Here is a 20,121-nt window from a genome sequence, read left to right on the forward strand (position 1 = left end):
GACACACACCAATTTAGTTTTTGAATCTTTACCACGTTGTTCAAACATGCTCTCCCTGTTGTAGTATTTGGCTCTCTTGTAGGACTCCCTGATGATTCTTTTGGGATATCCTCGAACCAAGAGTTTTTGCTGTAAGGCGTCCGCATGATGTTCATAGTCTTGCATATTGGTGCAGTTCCTACGAATACGTAGAAACTGACTAAAGGGTATTCCCTGCTTTTGACTCCTTGGATGGAAGCTTTCATAGTGTAATATAGTATTCTTGGCTGTAGGTTTCGTATAGAGGGACACTTCTAGTTGGAGATTGTTGTGTCCTATCCAAATGTCTAGGAACTCAACCTTTTCCCTACTTTTATGGATGGTAAACCTTTAATTCGGATCACAGGCATTAATCCATTCACAAAATTCATTGAGTGATTCCTCCAGCCCTGTCCAGGTGAAGAAAATGTCATCTATATAACGTGACCAGCATTGGACATTGTCATAGAAGGGAGCTTCCGCTTCTATTTCCCTGCTTGAGCTACTATATTAATTTCAGGGACCCTCTTTTTATCTTCAGGTCCTAAAGACTCAGGTGGCACTTCTATTGACATAGAAAGGGAATAGAGTGGCCCATAAAATCTTTTTACTGCTTGCAGCGCTGCCCTGGTGCATTACGACTGCCACCACCTTCAGACCGCTGGAATCTCCGTTCCTGGCAGAGCTGGCAGTCACCTGACAGCCCGACCACCAGGGATGAAATATGGTGCTCGGAATGCCGCATTTGCAGCGGTCCGACCACCATCCGCAAATCTGGCGGTCTTGTGACTGCCAGGTTCGTAATGAGGCTCTAAGGTGGTCATTCCGACCTCGGCGGTCTTTTCAATAGACCGCCGAGGGACCGCCGTACGGAAGACCGCCAGTGCTGGCGGTCTTCCGCACGGGCCATTATGACCGTTGGCAGCGCTCCGCCCGTTTCCGGGGGAAGAGCCGCCAACAGCCATACTGGCGGCAGGCGGGGAAGTGGAGGTAGCTCCACCTCCACCGCCACGCCAACAGAACACCGCCCAGCGAATCACGACCTGTGATTCGCTGTGGCGGTGTTCTGTTGGCGTGGCGGTGTCGGCGGAGCTGCCCCCATGGGTCCCGTTCCCTCCCGGAGGATCACCGGAACAGGTAAGGTGATCGTCTGCTAGGGAATGGGGGTGGGGGGGTGTTGTGAGTTGTGTGCGTGCATGGGGGTGTGCGTGTGTGTATGTTGAGGGGGCGTGTGAGTGCGTGCATGAATGCGGGGGGGGTGTGTATGTGCATGAGTGCGTGCATGAATGCGGGGGTGTGTGTATGTGCATGAGTGCGTGCATGAATGCGGGGGTGTGTGTATGTGCATGAGTGCGTGCATAAATGCGGGGGGGGTATGTGTGTATGTGTATGTATATGTTGGGGATCGGGGTGGGGACGGGGGTCCTGCAACCTTTTGGGGGTGGCAGGGGTGGTGAGGGGGGTAGGGGAGGGAGTTGGGGTGGGGGGTGGGGGAGACCCCTATCAGTGCCAGGGAAGGGATTCCCTGGCACTGATAGTGCTTACCGCCATGGATTTCATGGAGGTCCCAAACCGCATGAAATCCATGGCGGTAAGCCGGGGTCAGGCAGGTTGGAATACCGCCGGCGGTATGTGGCGGTCGGAACGGTGAAGCGGCGGCTGGCCATGGCAGTAACCGCCATGGTCAGAATTCATGAAAAAAGACCGCCAGCCTGTTGGCGGTCTTACCTCCGCTTCACCGCCGACCGCCACAGTCGGAATGACTGCCAATGTCTGCAGATAAAACTTCCACTATGATGTGGCACTTCTTTTTCAAATTTTAGCCATGTTGCACAGCAGCTGTGCTGTTGTACAACATGACTAAGATGCATTGAGAAAACCAATAGCTCTAGCATAGCTGAGACCTATCTGCTTTGCCAGTACTTGTTAATTTGAAAATTCATATCTCTAGATCCCCTCATTGCCTAATCCCCTCATTACCAAGGGTAGGTCGCTCCCCCTGCCGCTGCAGCTCCTCCAGCTCCTCCAGGTTCCTGAGACCCACCTCGCAGTAAGTACCCCCCACCTCCCAGCCCCTCGCCCTGCGCTACTCACCCTCTCTCCTGCTTCTTTTCTTCCTCTCTGTTCTTCCTCCTCGCTCCTCTTCTGTAATCTTCTTCTGTACTCTTCTTTTCCCCGCCTTCTCTCTTCTTCTGTGTGCTTCTCAGCCTCTCCTGTCACCTCTCTTCTTCTTCATCTTCTTCTGTGGTCTTCTGCCTTCTGTTCTTCGTCTTCTGTATCTTCTTCTGTGATCTTCTGTCTTCTGCTTCTTCGTCTTCTGTATCTTCTTCTGTGATCTTCTGTCTTCTGCCCCTTCGTCTTCTGTTCTTCTGTTCTTCTGTTCTTCTGTCTTCTGTCTTCTGTCTTCTGTTCTTCTGCTTTCTCCGTCCTCCGTCTTCTGTTTCTTCCCGCGCCTGCCCTCCTGCTCCTGCCTCATCCCCCTCCCTCACTCGCCTCCCCCTCTCTATCACCCCTTTCTACCCCGTTCGCTATCTGCCTCCCTCACTCCTCCTATCTACCAATCTACCTATCTCTCTATCTCACTATCTAACTCCCTCACTCACCACCTCCTCCTATCTACCTATTTTTCTATCTCTCCACCTATTTCTCCATCTATCTATTTCTCTATCTCTCCCCCCCTTCCCGCCACCCCCTCTGTTACCTATCTTGCTATCCTCGCACTCTACCTCTCACCCTCACCCACCTCTACAACCCCCCCTCCCCTATCTTCCCAACCCTACTCCTATCTCTCTACCTAATCTCCTAAACCTCCTAACACTCACCCCCCTCCACCGTTAAACCCCCCTCCCCGAGCTCTTCTCACTCTACCTGTCCCCCCCCTCCCTCGCGCTTTCCCGCCGCGACCTCCTGCACGCCCCCGCCCCCCAGCTCCCATTCGCCCCCAGCTGACCCCTCCCCCCCTCCTCCCTCTTATGGCGCCCGCTGCGCGACAGTGGTAGTGACCCTTGACCCAAGGGTAGGTCGCTCCCCCTGCCGCTGCAGCTCCTCCAGCTCCTCCAGGTTCCTGAGACCCACCTCGCAGTAAGTACCCCCCACCTCCCTGCCCCTCGCCCTGCCCCGCGCTACTCACCCTCTCTCCTGCTCCTTTTCTTCCTCTCTGTTCTTCCTCCTCGCTCCTCTTCTGTAATCTTCTTCTGTACTCTTCTTTTCCCCGCCTTCTCTCTTCTTCTGTGTGCTTCTCAGCCTCTCCTGTCGCCTCTCTTCTTCTTCATCTTCTTCTGTGATCTTCTGTCTTCTGCTTCTTCGTCTTCTGTATCTTCTTCTGTGATCTTCTGTCCCTTCGTCTTCTGTTCTTCTGTTCTTCTGTTCTTCTGTTCTTCTGTCTTCTGTCTTCTGTTCTTCTGCTTTCTCCGTCCTCCGTCTTCTGTTTCTTCCCGCGCCTGCCCTCCTGCTCCTGCCTCATCCCCCTCCCTCACTCGCCTCCCCTCTCTATCACCCCTATCTACCCCGTTCGCTATCTGCCTCCCTCACTCCTCCTATCTATCTATCTCTCTATCTCACTCCCTCACTCACCACCTCCTCCTATCTACCTATTTTTCTATCTCTCCACCTATTTCTCCATCTATCTATTTCTCTATCTCTCCCCCCCTTCCCGCCACCCCCTCTGTTACCTATCTTCCTATCCTCTCACTCTACCTCTCACCCTCACCCACCTCTACAACCCCCCCTCCCCTATCTTCCCAACCCTACTCCTATCTCTCTCCCTAATCTCCTAAACCTCCTAACACTCACCACCCTCCACCCTTAAACTCCCCTCCCCCAGCTCTTCTCACTCTATCTGTCCCCCCCTCCCTCGCGCTTTCCCGCCGCGACCTCCTGCACGCCCCCGCCCCCCAGCTCCCATTCGCCCCAGCTGACCCCTCCCCCCCTCCCTCTTATGGCGGCCGCTGCGCGACAGTGGTAGCGACCCTTGACCCAAGGGTAGGTCGCTCCCCCTGCCGCTGCAGCTCCTCCAGCTCCTCCAGGTTCCTGAGACCCACCTCGCAGTAAGTACCCCCCACCTCCCAGCCCCTCGCCCTGCCCCGCGCTACTCACCCTCTCTCCTGCTCCTGCTTCTTTTCTTCCTCTCTGTTCTTCCTCCTCGCTCCTCTTCTGTAATCTTCTTCTGTACTCTTCTTTTCCCCGCCTTCTCTCTTCTTCTGTGTGCTTCTCAGCCTCTCCTGTCGCCTCTCTTCTTCTTCATCTTCTTCTGTGGTCTTCTGCCTTCTGTTCTTCGTCTTCTGTATCTTCATCTGTGATCTTCTGTCTTCTGCTTCTTCGTCTTCTGTATCTTCTTCTGTGATCTTCTGTCTTCTGCCCCTTCGTCTTCTGTTCTTCTGTTCTTCCGTTCTTCCGTTCTTCTGTTCTTCTGTCTTCTGTCTTCTGTCTTCTGTTCTTCTGCTTTCTCCGTCCTCCGTCTTCTGTTTCTTCCCGCGCCTGCCCTCCTGCCTCATCCCCCTCCCTCACTCGCCTCCCCCTCTCTATCACCCCTATCTACCCCGTTCGCTATCTGCCTCCCTCACTCCTCCTATCTACCAATCTACCTATCTCTCTATCTCACTCCCTCACTCACCACCTCCTCCTATCTACCTATTTTTCTATCTCTCCACCTATTTCTCCATCTATCTATTTCTCTATCTCTCCCCCCCTTCCCGCCACCCCCTCTGTTACCTATCTTCCTATCCTCTCACTCTACCTCTCACCCTCACCCACCTCTACAACCCCCCCTCCCCTATCTTCCCAACCCTACTCCTATCTCTCTCCCTAATCTCCTAAACCTCCTAACACTCACCCCCCTCCACCCTTAACCCCCCCTCCCCCAGCTCTTCTCACTCTACCTGTCCCCCCCTCGCGCTTTCCTGCCGCGACCTCCTGCACGCCCCCGCCCCCAGCTCCCATTCGCCCCCAGCTGACCCATCCTCCCCCTCCTCCCTCTTATGGCGGCCGCTGCGCGACCGCCCCGCTGGCACGCCAGAGGCGCACCAGAGACAAGCCCGTCCGCGCCCGTCCGCGCCTGGCCCGCGCCCAGCGCCACGACCCCTGGTCCCCAGCTCTCCCAAACCCCGCTGATCCACTACGACCCCACCACCCTCCACGCCCTCAACCCAGGGCGCTCCAACACCTGCTTCCAAGCTCACCCCAAACGCACCCATGGACCCTTCGCCTGCAACTCCTGCAAACGCATCTTCCACCACGCAACTACCACGACCACCAGCCCACGCGCCATCAACCACCTCAAGTGCATCCTGGTCAACGCTCGTTCTGTCCACAAGCACGCCGTTGAACTCTGGGACCTCCTGGACTCCACAGCACCGGATGTCGCCTTCATCCCGGAGACCTGGATGAACGCCTCTTCGGCCCCAGACATCGCCACTGCCATCCCCGAAGGCTACAAGATCTCCAGAAAAGACCGCACCAACCAAGTAGGAGGAGGTATCGCCATCGTCTTCAAAGACTCCATCAGCGTCACCACCTCCACCGAAGACACACCTCTTGCCGCTGAACATCTGCATTTTCAGATTCGCACCGACCCCAGGACCACCCTCAGAGGATCCCTCGTCTACCGTCCCCCCGGACCGCGCGCCCCTTTCAGCGACTCCATCGCCGACTTCATCTCCCCGCACGCCGTCGCCTCGCCGGACTACATCCTCCTAGGCGACCTCAACTTCCATCTGGAACAAAACAACGACCCCAACACCACCGCCCTGCTCGACAACCTCGCCAACCTCGGCCTCAAGCAACTGGTGAACACCGCCACCCACATCGCCGGACACACGCTTGACCCTATCTTCTCCGCCAGCAAACACGTCTTCTTTAGCCACACCTCCGCTCTACACTGGACCGACCACAGCTGTGTCCATTTCACATTCCGACGCGAGACCCGCCACCTCCGCACTCAACCCATCCCTCGTCGACAGTGGAACAAAATCCCCGAAGAGAAACTCTTCTCCGCACTCGCCGTCAACCAACCCACCCTCACCACCGACCCCAACGACGCAGCCCTCAGCCTCTCGAACTGGATCTCCAACTGCACAGAAAACCTTGCTCCCCTCAGACGCACGCATCAACAGGCCATCACCAAAAAACCTCTCTGGTTCTCTGACACCCTCAAAGAATCGAAGAAAACTTGTGGCGCCCTCGAGAAGGCCTGGCGCAAGGACCACACCGCCGACAACATGACCGCCCTCAAAAACGCAATCCGCGAACACCAACACCTGATCCGCGCTGCCAAAAGGAACTTTTTCACCGACAGACTGGACAAAAACAGCCACAACAGCAGAGAACTTTTTAGCATCGTCAAAGAGTTCTCCAACGCCAATTGTGCAACTCCCTTGCCACCATTCTTCCATCGCAAGATCAGCGACATCCACGACAGCTTCGGACACCAGACCCAACCAAGCATCACCGAACCCACACCCCCGACCATCACCCTCAACGTCTGGACCCACATCAACACTGAAGAAACCAAAACCACTATGAACTCTATCCACTCCGGCGCCCCATCGGACCCCTGCCCTCACTTCATCTTCAATAAAGCCGATGACATCATCGCCCCGCACCTCCAGGCCGTCATCAACTTCGTTTTCTTCTGCTACCTTCCCCGAATGCTGGAAACACGCCGAAGTCGACGCCCTACTAAAGAAACCTACGGCTGACCCGAGCGACCTGAAAAACTTCCGCCCCATCTCGCTCCTCCACTTCCCCGCCAAGGTAATAGAGAAGACCGTCAACAAACAGCTGACCACCTTCCTGGAAGACAACAACCTGCTCGACCCTTCTCAAACCGGATTCCGAACCAACCACAGCACTGAAACCGCCCTCATCTCAGTCACAGACGACCTCAGAACCCTGATGGACAACGGTGAAACAGTCGCCCTCATCCTCCTCGACCTCTCGGCTGCCTTCGGCACCGTCTGTCACCGCACCCTAATTACCCGCCTCCACTCCACCGGGATCCAAGGCCAGGCCCTGGACTGGATCGTCTCCTTCCTCTCAAACCGATCTCAAAGAGTTTACCTCCCACCGTTTCGCTCAGACCCCACCGAGATCATCTGCGGCGTACCTCAAGGCTCATCGCTCAGCCCGACACTCTTCAATGTCTACATGAGCCCCCTCGCCGACATCGTATGCAAGCACGACATCATCATCACCTCCTACGCCGACGACACCCAACTTATACTCTCCCTCACCCCGCCAGCGCCAAGACCGACCTACAAGAGGGCATGAAGGACGTCGCAGATTGGATGAGGCTCAGCCGCCTAAAGCTGAACTCTGACAAAGCGGAAGTCCTCATCCTCGGCAACACCCCGTCCGCTTGGGACGACTCTTGGTGGCCAACGGCCCTCGGCACCGCACCGACCCCCACAGACCACGCACACAACCTCGGCTTCATCTTGGACCCTCTTCTCACCATGACCAAGCAAGTCAACGCCGTGTCCTCCGCCTGCTTCCTCACCCTCCGCATGCTCCGCAAGATCTTCCGCTGGATCCCCGCCGACACTAGAAAAACCGTGACCCACGCCCTCGTCACGAGCCGCCTGGACTACGGCAACACCCTCTATGCTGGGACCACCGCCAAACTCCAAAAACGCCTGCAACGTATTCAAAACACCTCGGCCCGCCTCATCCTCGACGTACCCCGCAACAGCCACATCTCCGCACACCTGAGACACCTGCATTGGCTCCCAGTCAGCAAAAGGATCACCTTTCGACTTCTCACCCACGCACACAAAGCCCTCCACAACAAGGGACCGGAATACCTCAACCGTCGCCTCAGCTTCTACGCCCCCACCCGTCTCCTCCGTTCCTCTGGCCTCGCGCTCGCTGCTGTCCCTCGCATCCGCCGCTCCACGGCGGGTGGGAGGTCCTTCTCCTTCCTGGCAGCCAAGACCTGGAACACCCTCCCCGCCAGCCTCAGGACCACCCAGGACCACTCCGCATTCCGGAGACTCCTCAAAACCTGGCTTTTCGAGCATCAGTAACCCCCCCCCTTTCCCCTAGCGCCTTGAGACCCGCACGGGTGAGTAGTGCGCTTTATAAATGTTAATGATTTGATTGCATTTTTTATTCTTTTGCTGTCATTTTATTTATTAAAATATTCTCCATTATTCGAATTGGTCTGGTATTTTTCTTGTGTTTTGTTTTGACTTCATAACAATTTTAGTAATGCATAAATTCTTTACACCAGTGGTTCCCAACCTGTGGTCCAGGGACCCCGGTGGGGGTCAGTAAAGCCTCCTCAGGAGGTCAGCTACTACTTAGAAAATTAACTAATATTCACAGATCAATAAAGTGTATATAAGTAAAGTGGCTAAATGCACAAATGAAAATTCTAAGCCGACTATAAATGTCAGGGTACTTGAAACTGGAGGCTAAAAATCAAATTAATATCCTCAGATCCATTTGTGGGAGCAGTGAAGGTGCATCAAAGAGAATATAATATGGACGTTGTGTGACTTCAATTGAATTTATAAAAGCTCTAACCTTCCTATAAAAATTAACTTTCTTATTTTTTTATTTATATTTGTTTGCAAACTACATAAAATGTGTTTATCATTTGTGTATGTATTTGATGAATGATTGTTTCTGTATTTTTTGTGCATTGTGATTTTCATATCATTGACAATGTTTAGGCCAGGGTTCCTGACTTCCAGTAATGACTTGGGGGGCGGAGTAATCCCCGGATTCCAATAATAATTCAGTTGGGGTCCCTGGGTTCCAGTAATGATAAAGTGGGGGTCCACAGAAGTCAAAAGGTTGGGAACCTCTGCGTTACACAATGTGTCTAATTTAAGCCTGTCTGCTCTGTGCCTTAGGTAGCAAGGGGTTGAGCTCAGGTTTATATAGTGACAGTAGTGGTTCACCCTGAAAAGAAGTTTGATTATTACTTGAAGTGGTTACTTGCTCCCCTTAACTGCTACACCAATATCTTACATTATTGTTGGAGAAAGTAATTGTTATGTAGCCTTTTTCCAAACCCAAAAATGATTTTCCTTCAAAAAGAACACTTGGCACCTAATCAAGATCATTTACGTACTTCACTTTTCAATCATACTTGATTACCTTTGCATTCACCGTATAATCCCTTTGACATCCTTAAAATGTTCATAATTTACTTCAATGGAAACGCTTTATACGAGGTGGAAAGATACTCCAGTTTATCCATTAGCATGAATCAATAAATGCTGATCTCTCTGTGGTGTACATGCCATTCAACAGCCATAAAGAAAAGGACGGGTCGTACTTAGGAGAATTATTGCGAATGCTTCTTAGATTATTGGCAAAAAAACAATGTGTGTTTAAAGCCTTTATCATGTGAACATCTAGACAGTAGCTCAAAAAAATGAATACGTAGCCTTGGAATACCCACCATCATTTCCTTAAAATATTATTAGTGTTAAAAAGACTCTTGAGCAAATATTGATGTATGAGCGAATGTGTAATTGTATTGATTGAAAAATAATCTTAATAAAGTAAAGTATGGATGCTGCATGACTGTGCAATGTAAACAATAAAGACACATTTCAGTATACAACAGAACAAGTTTGTTGAAACTGATAGAGCATCACAGTTTTGGGGATATTTCTCATCTATCATGTTATGACTTTGGACTTGTGTATTTTTGTTCTGGAGGTTCAGAGACTTCATCAACAAGATATGAAACTGAAACTGAAGATGAAGAATGTTATTGGAATTTAAGGATTTCACCAATTCTGCTGAAACTTGATGAAGGCTTTGGAGGTAAGACCCAATTTAGTGCCAGCAAAGCATATACCTGTTTGTGTATATTTGGTACATATTTGACAAAGAAAGGGCACTAGTACTGAATGTTGCGAGGTTACAGTTTTTGTATAAATATAATGAGCATTTGTTTTAATGGGCTAGCTACAGAACATGCTTGACATACTTCTGGCATCTAGTGTTTAGGCTTGGAGCAGCATTTTTATCTTTAAAAAATAGAAAGAAGAAACTGTTGCTAAACATGCACACACATTATTAAATAAAATAATGACAGAAATCTTCATTAAATACTAAATGGCTACTCCTCATAAAATGTCCTTTTGTTGAGCTCCCCTATTAGATATAGCACCAACAATCTCCTCTATAAACATTGTCACTACTAGACTTATGCTTGTTTTACTTTGTCTTCCTATACTTTTCTATTTTAGATCTTCTGTGCTGGTTGTCACTGTGGTTTGTTGCTTTTGAAGAGAAGCATTGTTTTTCATTACATAGTTATTACAGCCTAGCACCATCCTTGTGCCTATACCTCTTCCATCCACTTGTAGCAAATATGCTGTAAGAAATTATATGTGAGTATTCATTGAATTAGGCACATGGGCACCACAAAAGTATTGCCCTTCCCATTTTTTTCTTTTGTAGGAATCTCTGGATAACCAGGGTGGTCAGAAGGGCATTAGGTGGCACATTTACTGTCTTTCATATCTCCCCGAGGAAGTGTGGTGTGCCTTGTCAACAGCTAATTGCTTTGAGCACCAGAGGTTTTAGGATGGCTCTCTGGTTGTACTGCGTGCCTCAAGAAAGGTAGAAGTTTGATCAAGCAGTGATTGTTGAGGACTCAAAACAAGGAAGAAAGCTTTTCTAGGGGCGGTGAAAGCATCAGGGTTTGGAGCATGAACCCTCTTGTGGTGAGTTTTGCAGATTCTAAGCCTCCTCCAGTATACTTTTGGAAATCAGGAAAAGAAATACTAGTACCGTTTAGTGACCTACAGAATCAAACCAAATCAAACCTAGGCTGTACCACAAGAGAATAGTGAGGAATTAGAGTGGGAGTCTGAAAGTTTCTTTTGATATGTAGGACACCTTGACATCAAAAATGTAATTTAGGAAAAAGGAGGAGTTCAGAGTCTGATTCAATGGCGGTAAGAGAATGGACCATAAGAATGGTAAACTCGAGTTAATTACTCAGAGGAAGGCCACTTCTTAAGGAAGATAAGAGAAACATAGCCAATCCAAGGGAATTCCATCAAATAAAAAAGCACACAACTGAAATATCTCTAATAGAGATTGTGTGAGTCATTCGCAACACTCATAAAACAGTTGAAGAGAATACTACTAAATTATTATTCCATCAAATAAAATTTGGTTCCCACTTACAAGAAATTCAACATATGTTACATCAACATGATATAAAGAACTATCTTTTACAGGAAGCTTTGCCAAAACTATCCTTGAGCTAAAAGAAGTTGTGCAGAAAATGGATAAAAACTAAGCCAAGATAGACAGACTCTGTGCTAGAAATGATTTGCTGGAGACGGCCTTTGAACTAGATTGAAAATCATTCTTGCTTGAACAACTTTAGAAAAATAGGGGTTCCTGAATTCTTTGAAGTTGATGAAGATTTGAAAAAACTGCGTTCTCAATTTTGTCTTCTCTAATTTGAGTAAGTGACTATTATGACAAAGAGTCCACAGGAAACCCAATTCTGTAAAAATAAAAAATGTCAAAAAAAGTGTCAACCAGAAAGACCTTGAAAGATTTTTGTAAATTTTCTCACAGCAATGTTGGAAAAAACTTTTTTATTCTACTAAAAACTTGAGGGAAAATCTAATTTTGGTACAGCTAGATATATCAAAAAGGACGTATCAAGGGAGGTGTGCATTTAAAGAATACATCAATATATTTAGGAATAAAGATATTCTCTAGATTAAAATATTGCTGGAAAAGTCTACTAAATTCATTTTTTCTGTAGATAAATTACCTGATGAGATATAATAGTGTTGGGTGGTAGCCCAGATTAGAGATTAGATTGCTCCCTATTTTGTGTTCTCTTATAGTTTTGCAGTTAGGCGTTGCACAGTCTCATTTGTAAAGGAAAACCCAAGTATCATGAGGGGTGAGTGGGGTCTGTGGGAGACTTAGGTGTTAAATAAAAGGGTAGTTTTTTTATGACTACCTGTATAGCATAAAAGCTAAGCTTTGATGAGTCCCATAAAGTAGGTTTGGGATAGGGATAAATTAAGGTGTTGCTATAGGGCATATTGGGTTTTGGGAAAGATGTGTAAAGAAAGCATAAAGGGGATAAAAATTAATAGAATCCGATTTATTTTTCTTAATATACTTGGTATGATCATTAAAACATACAGGTTAGGTCTTATGATTAGCTCATGTAATGTGAGTTGAATACTGAGGAAATAGAAAGAGTTCAGGTATTTTATTAAAAGAAAATCACATTCCGGCTGACCAAAGTGACTTGTTGAAAACAATTTGTACATCTTTGGTGAAATAAACTGAACATCATGGTCCAGTATATAAGGGGTACTGCAGTCCTTTCAAGGAACGTATCCAATATAAATGTCATACAAAGAAGTATGGGTAGCTCAGGTTGAAGGGCTATGGTCTTTCAATATAGAACCAGCAAATATTTTACAGTAGACATTGTTTATGGCCCTAATGTAGATGAACCTTGAAGCCTTGAGGAAGTTGAGATTAGAGTAGTAAAACCTGATGTCACCTGTTTTATGGGAAGTGACTGGTCTGTAGCAATGAGGGGGGATGACTGTGAGGAGAGACTTGGGGTGGACTGTAAGCCCCATACTACCTTGCCTGCCTGTCTGCTGTTTGAAGGAAGTGGGAACATGCTGTAGTGCCAGTCGTGCACCTTCAAAGAGGCAGTTTCTTTCCGGCAGCGCGGGATGACTTTGAGGAGAGTCTCGGAGTCAACTGCAAGCCACATACTGCCTGGGCTGCCTGTCTGCTGGGTAAAGGAGGTGGGATCAAGCTGTAGCGCCAGTTGGGCATCTTCAAAGAGGCAGCTTCTTTCCTTCTGCGTGGGTACACTGTGAGGAGGTAATCTGGGTGGACTGCAAGCCCCATACTGCCTTGCCTGTCTGTCTGCTTGGGGAAAGAAGCGGGAGCATGCCGTAGCACTGTTTGGGCACCTTCAAAGAGGCAGCTTCTTTCCTGCAGTGCGGGACACACGCAGTTGCCACTTGGGCATGTGCCTGGGCAAAGACTGTGCAAAGGACAGGATGTGTGTGCCTGTCAGTGGCCAGAAGAGGTTGGGCCCAGCTCCCCCTCTGGGGCATAAGGTAACTGAGTTGGTTAGATTTTGTATAGTATAACTCAATGGGGAAAAGAAAGCTGGGGCTGGGCGCCCCAGTGGGAAAACCATTACCACCATTGATTCATTTCTGGTACGGGCGGCGGGGGTATCTTCTAAGGTGATAGAACTTACTGAAAGGAGACTCTCAATGTAAATTGTCAGGAGTGATTCTGGCTTGACCCACCAAGATGACACTGCAGAGGATGACATTTGGCTGCCAGGTTCAACACAACTGCCAGCTGACATGCAGCGTGTAGCTGTTGAGGATCCTCTCGTCATAACTGACTATCCCCATACAGAGCTCCTGTTTGCAAAAGAAAGAGAGGGGGGTAAGAAGGTCGTGTCTGACAGAAAGGGGGTGGCTATGAAGTTGGATACAGGTGATGTCCCCATAGTTAAGCTAGTCTTGAACATGTTCTTAGCAAAGTTTCAGGTATTGCTTAAAGGTCTGTTGCCATCGTTATTGTACCTTGATAGGATTGTTATCTAACCACCTAAACAACTGTTTTTCTAAGGGGGCTCCATCCGCTGTGCCCCACGGGCCTGGCAAGCCCGCAGAGAGCGCTAGTTATGTGTGTATGGGTGCGAAGGGTGTCTTTGGTGATGGAAGGGTCTAGTCACACTTTGTCAGTGGTGTGGCGTTCGGCACTATCTTCGCAGGGGTGTATGGGGTGGGGGACTTTGTGTCCCTAATGATAAACTAGCGAATGGCCTGATGGGTTTGCATCAGAGTAGGTCAAAGGTGCAGGACACAACTGACATAAAGGCCCGCTTTCACCAAGGGCTGTGATACCACCCTATTACATCTTCCCCCAGAATCTGCACTTTTAGCACAGGTTTTAGTTGGGGTACCCCTATTAAAATGGGTGGGAGGGAAACGACAGTCGATCTCATGCACAAGGTGAAATATTGGTGTGATCGTACTCTAGTGAACAGGCCTTCTGTGTCGCCACATTTCATTATGGTGAGAAGAGTTGGATGGGTGGGACAGAAAGAGAAAAAGAGGAATGTACTGTAGTTAATCTAAGGCACCCCAGATTCGCAAAAAACTTTGTTCAGGGCGGATCTGTCTCACACGATAAGGCCACAGCTATTAGGATCTGCCCCTAGTGGTACTTTTACCCTTCTATCCACTCCCACTCAGATGGCATAGGATGGCCCCCCATTATCTCACCCCTTGGCAGGGGGTGCAGAAACCATGTAAGGAAATATCACTTGAGAATAGGTTTGTGACTTTGTGTGGGCTTTGTGACCTTTGGAGTGTACATATGGGCAGAAACCACTGTTAACTGTAATGAGTTGGAACATTGCTTGGTTGGAAGCACTTAGTGGGAACCTATATTGTGGCTATGCAGGAAACGTGTGATGTAGATAATTATAATGATTAATAATAGGCCCTTCTAACAGTGTTCTTGGCAACAGGGATCAGTCACGGAGACTCAGGTGGGATAGGGTGATTCCTGAGGCATTTTTAGAGAATCTTTATATGGTAAAAGCAGTGGCTATTACCCTATACTTGGAGACTAACACACAGGAAGACTAGGATGGTAATTTTTTTAAAAGGTTACGTGGGCAGAGCTCCTCCAATCTTACGATTCAAGGAAGATATGGTAACAAAAAGGACAATAAATGTCTGCTGGGGGAAAGAAGCGGGAGCATGCCATAGCTCCGTTTGGGCACCTTCAAAGAGGAAGCTTCTTTCCTGCAGTGCGGGACACACGCAGTTGCCACTTGGGCATGTGCCTGGGCAAAGACTATAGCAACTGCTCTAGGGTGAATAGAAACCTGCTGGCTGCCCTGAAGCAAATACCAAGGGATGAGAATAAGATAAGGGCTGGCAGGCAAGCATATAAATCAGTGACTTACTTGCTTATAAAAGAAATTAAGGATCAGGCCTGGCAGGAGTTACTGCAACCTACTTCCTTATGCACCTGATAGAGACCTCTAGTTGCAGATTCCTTACCTTAGAATTTTCTGGCGTCAGCTTGGGATCGGATTTTTTTGCTGAGCAGTACTCTGCATGTGCAGTCGAGTGGCAAGGTTCGGATCTGTGTGGCATCATTGGCATCGTGGGAGTCGTCTGTGAAGTCACGGTCGCCCATAAAAGCACCACCACGGCGAGCGTACATCAGTTCTTTTCCTTCCGTGCCGGTTAAGTGCAGGTCCAGATTTGAACTATCTTCTGCCTTTTCTGGCAGGCCTTTTTATTACCTTTTTGTCAACACATTTTCGAGTCTGTGGGAGGATGTCATCAAAGAAGACAGGGTTCAAGCCGTGTGGTGCATGCCATCCTGCCATGTCAGTGATGGGACCCCCATCACATATGTCTCTGGTGCCTCAACTGAGACCATGACTCGAAGTTGAGTTCCGACTGCCGGGCCATGGCCAGAAAGCTTTGAGAGAGTGGTTTCTGAAACTCATGGTACCGATCGAGGATGAGGTCACGGGACCGCTCCAGGAGCCGTAAGTCCTCTTCTTCACACTCAAGGTCCTCCTGGAACTCTGTGAAGAGGCATAAGAAGAAGTCATCAAAGTGGACTTTGACCACCCTCCACCCCCCTCAACTCAGAGTTTTACAGAGCCATGGGTATTTGAGCAGGCTGCCCCCTCTGGTGCGCCTTCAGGCCCTGTGCGGTCAGCAGGGGTGCCATCGGATTCCCCGTCGGCGGCTTCGGCCTCGGCGCCATTGGGGACTCCTTGATGCAATACCAGATCTGGAATGATGCTGAGTGCACACAGTCAGCCTCCTCCTGCGTCATTCCCGACATTGACGCTCCACTGGCGCCCACCAGTGGTGCGAGCCCCATCCTTATCCCAGATGATCCAGAGCTGGAACGACTTTGTATGACGCCGAGTCTGAATTCCACGGCGCCAACAGGGGCCAAGCCAGTGCCTGGGGCTTACTTTGATCAGCCAGGTACAGGGGAGGAATGGGAGGAGGTCTCATGACCCTTTAAAATATGAGTTGGAGAAAATGGACTGGTATGAGGAAATAGGGGAAGCCAGTGGGCTGGATACTTATCCAGATACTGGCATGCAGTTCACCTCCTACGGTGGCTACGGAGAAGGGAGCTTCATATGCTATGGTGGGTCGTAGGGAAGCTGAGGTCTTTGACCTAGATTTGCCTACTGTGCCAGTCAGGACTAACCTCCTGACTGAGGTGCTTCAGCCAGGGATCTCCATATCGGAACCTATAGCACCCTTTAATGAAGGCCTCACTGATGTCCTGCTGGAGACGTAGTCCAAACCCAGCACAGGGGCTCCTGTTAACAGGACAATTGGCCGCTGCCATGGACCAGCTCATAATGATCCAAGTTTCCTCACCCAAAACCCCACCGTGGAGAACTTGGTGGTCCAGGCCTCCACTTCCCATGGTGCCTTCCCTTCCGCTTCCTCTTCCAAGAGGCTGGATCAGCTTGGAAAGAAAATGTTTTCTTTCTCCAGCCTGACATTGAGGTTTATAAACTCCTCATGCCTATTGGGCAGTTTTTCCCATATTTTATGGAATATGGTGGCACAGGTGCTGCCCCAGGTCCCAGAGGGCATGCAGGACACTCACTCAAGCTGTAAAGGATCGGAGAGATGCAGTGAAGTTTACGATATAGTGTGGTTTGGACATGACCAACTTGCTGGGTAGGTCGATTTCATCGATGGTGGCCCTTCGTTGCCACACCTAGCTCCGTACGTCTGTTTTTTCAAGGGATGTCCAGGCAAACCTTATGGACATACCCTTCTATGGCTCGTGCCTATTTGGAGAAAAGGCAGACTCAGCGCTTGAGTGGTTCAAAGACTCTCGGGCTATGGCCAGATCCTTAGGCCTCTTGGTGACCACTCACCAGCAGTCAGTCTTTCTCCCCTTTTGATGCTTCAGAAGGGGTGCGGTACAACGCCACCCACAAATCAGCCACCATCCTCTGTCAACTCAACATCCAGTGGGAGGACGAGGTCGTGGTACCTTCAGACCCAGAGGGTTTAACTAGAGGTCGGCCACCACCCAGCCCCCCTCTTTCACAGCGCCTAAGTCCTCCTAGTATGATTCTACAAGACCTCACGCGTCCAGTTGGGAGGAGGATTCAATTTCATCTCCCTCACTGGCGGTCCAGAACATCGGACATATGGGTCTTGCATATCATACAGAAGGGCTATTCCCTCGCCTTCCATTCTTTCCCTCCTTCTATGCCTCCATTAGAAGAACGGCTGATGGAGGATCACTTAATCTTCATCCGCGAGGAAGTTACAGCTCTCTTGGCCAAGGGAGCCATAGAAAGGGTCCTGATGTCAGAAGTAGGCAGTGGTTGTTATTCCTGCTACTTGTGATTCCAAAAAAGATCAAAGGTCTTCATTCTAAATTGGATTTAAGGGGCGTCAATCTCGTCCTCCAAAAGGAGAAATTCAAGATACTCACTCTTGTTCAGGTCTGCACTATAGTAAGGAGACTGGATAGTAACTTTGGACTTGCAGGATGCGTATTTTCACATCCCCATCCTGCATGCCCACAGGTGCTACTTGCGGTTGAAGGTGGGCCACGAGCACTTTCAGTTTACCGCGCTCCTCTTCATTCTCACCAGTGCCCCTCGCATGTGTAGAGTGATGGCGGTGGTAGCAGCTCTTCTGCGCAGGTTAGGGCTTTCAGTCTTCCCCTACCTCGACAACTGGCTGTTGAAGGCTCCTAGGCCCCAGGCTCTCGTCAACCAACTTCAGACAACAGCAAATCTTCTGCATTCGCTGGGATTCACTATAAATGTGTTGAAGTCACACCTGACTCCCCTCAGAAGCTTCCTGTCATCGGAGCCATTCTGGACACAGTGCAGTTTCAAGCTTATACTCCCAAGCAGCGAGTCTAGGATATTCAGGTTATGATACCAATGATTCGACCTCTATCCTGGATTTCGGTGATACATACTCTGAGGCTGTTGGGACTCATCGCCTCCTGCATCCTGTTAGTCAAGCATGCCAGATGACTTATGAGGGCTCTGCAGTGGAATATGAAGTTCCAGTGGGCGAAGCATCAGGGGAATCTTACCGACACGGTTCAGATCTCATAGGGAACTGCAAAAGACCTGCAGTGGTCATTCGTGAACTGTGAGTAGGTCAGAGGTAGTCTCCTCTCTCTTCCCCAGCCAGATCTCACAGTAGTGACAGATGTGTCACTTCTGGGATGGGGTGGTGATCTGGGAGAGGTGGAGATCAGAGGCCTTTGATCTCCAGTGGAATCCGCACTCCATGTCAATTTACTGGCGCTCCAAGCGATCTGACTGGCATTGAAAGAATTTCTTCCTGTTGTAAAAGGGAAGATATTCAGGTGTTCACGGACAACACCACCGCAATGTGGTACTGCAACAAGCAGGGCGGTGTGGGTCTTGAACCCTTTGTCAAGAGGCTCTGAGTCTAGCTGGAACAGCAGGGCATACCCTGGTGGTTCAGCATGTGGCAGGTTCTCTGAACGCCAGAGCGGACGAACTTAGCCATTGGTACCTAGCGGATCACAAATGGTATCCCCCACCATGAGGTGGCGCAAGGACTTTTTCAGAAGTGGGAAGGACCTTGGTTTGAACTCTTCGCCTCTGCAGAGAACATGCAATGTCAGCAGTATTGTGCGTTGGAGTTTCCAAGGCAGTAATCACTCGGCAGCGCTTTTCAGTGGGAGTGGAATTCAGGCATCCTGTATGCTTTTCTGCTCATACCAGTTCTGCCCAGAGTTCTCAAGAAGATCAAGAACGATCATGACCAAGTAATCCTAGTGGCTCTGGACTGGGTACAGAGAGTCTGGTATTCCGAGCTTCTGAGAATGAGCATCGATCCTCCGATCAGGCTGTCCCTTCGGGAGGAACATCTGTCGCAGCAGCAGGGGAAGGTTCTCCAGCCGAACCTGTAATCTCTACGTCTTCATGCATGGAGATTGAGCGGCAGCAGTTGACAACTTTTGACCTTCTGCCCGAAGTCTGTAAAGTTGTTCTGGCAGCCAGGCATCCCTCCACTAAAACGGTATACGCCTGCCGCTGGAAACTTTTTGTACATTATTGTGCAGAAAGAGCTATTGATCCTCTTTCTGCTTCTCTTTCTGATATTCTTCTCTTTATACTAGTCCTTGCCCTGCAGGGTTCTGCCTTGGGTACTCTGAAGGGCTATCTTTCTGCCTTATCGGCATTCCTGCGGCTGACTGATTAGCCTTCACTGTCCAAATCTCCCATTGTACATAGATTCCTCAAAGAGCTCGTTCATATGTTTCCCCCTTTGTTATGCCTCAGTCGAACTTAAATCTTGTCCCATTAGTTATGTGTGCTCCCTTCGAGCCATTACATAACTGTCCCCTCCAGCTAATCACCATCAAGACAGCCTTCTTAGTGGCAATAACATCTTCCAGGAGGGTGAGTTAGATGCATGCTCTGTCATCAAAGACACCATATCTCACTATCTATCCAGGCAAGGTGGCTCCCTAAGGTGGTGACCCCATTTCATCTGGGTCAGAACATCACTCTGCCCACCTTCTTTGCTCCACCCCATCCCTCTAAGGAAAAGGAGCGACTCCACTGGCCGGACCCAAAAAGAGCGTTCTCGTTCTACCTTGACCGCACAAAAAAGTTTTCTATGGATGACCAACTCTTTGTGGGGTACGTGGGAGCAAAGAAGGGTCAGGCAGTGCAGAAACTAACCATTTCGCACTGGGTCGTTCTCTGCATTTAAATCTGTTATGCACTGGCCAAGATGCAGCCTCCTGAGTGCTTGAGGGCTCATTCCACCAGGGGCGAGGCTGCTACCACTGCGCTAGCACAATATGTTCCATACCTGGATATCTGTCAGGCAGCAAAGTGGGCATCCTTGCACACATTTGCAAAAACACTACTGCTTGGACAATCGGGTCCAAAGAGACGGACACTTTGCCCGTTCAGTCCTACAGGACTTTTTAGTGTAAAGCAGATCTATCCGCAGCCCGCCGCCAGGAGGTTATGACGTGGATATTTATTCTAAGGTAAGGAGTCTGCAGCTAGAAGTCTCT

General features: G+C 49.4%; 1 protein-coding gene across 2 annotated transcripts in view; it reads left to right on the forward strand.

Annotated features, from left to right (window-relative positions):
* The window catches only part of ARMC2 (armadillo repeat containing 2), a 450,139-nt gene that overhangs the window by 140,829 nt on the left and 289,189 nt on the right, over nt 1–20,121 (forward strand). For both annotated transcript variants that reach the window (XM_069235455.1, XM_069235454.1), the window contains exon 7: nt 9,691–9,798. In XM_069235455.1, coding sequence (XP_069091556.1) covers nt 9,691–9,798 — 108 coding nt within the window. The remainder of the gene's footprint in view (nt 1–9,690; nt 9,799–20,121) is intronic.

The sequence above is a fragment of the Pleurodeles waltl genome, chromosome 5, assembly GCF_031143425.1.
Source record: "Pleurodeles waltl isolate 20211129_DDA chromosome 5, aPleWal1.hap1.20221129, whole genome shotgun sequence".
NCBI lineage: Eukaryota > Metazoa > Chordata > Amphibia > Caudata > Salamandridae > Pleurodeles > Pleurodeles waltl.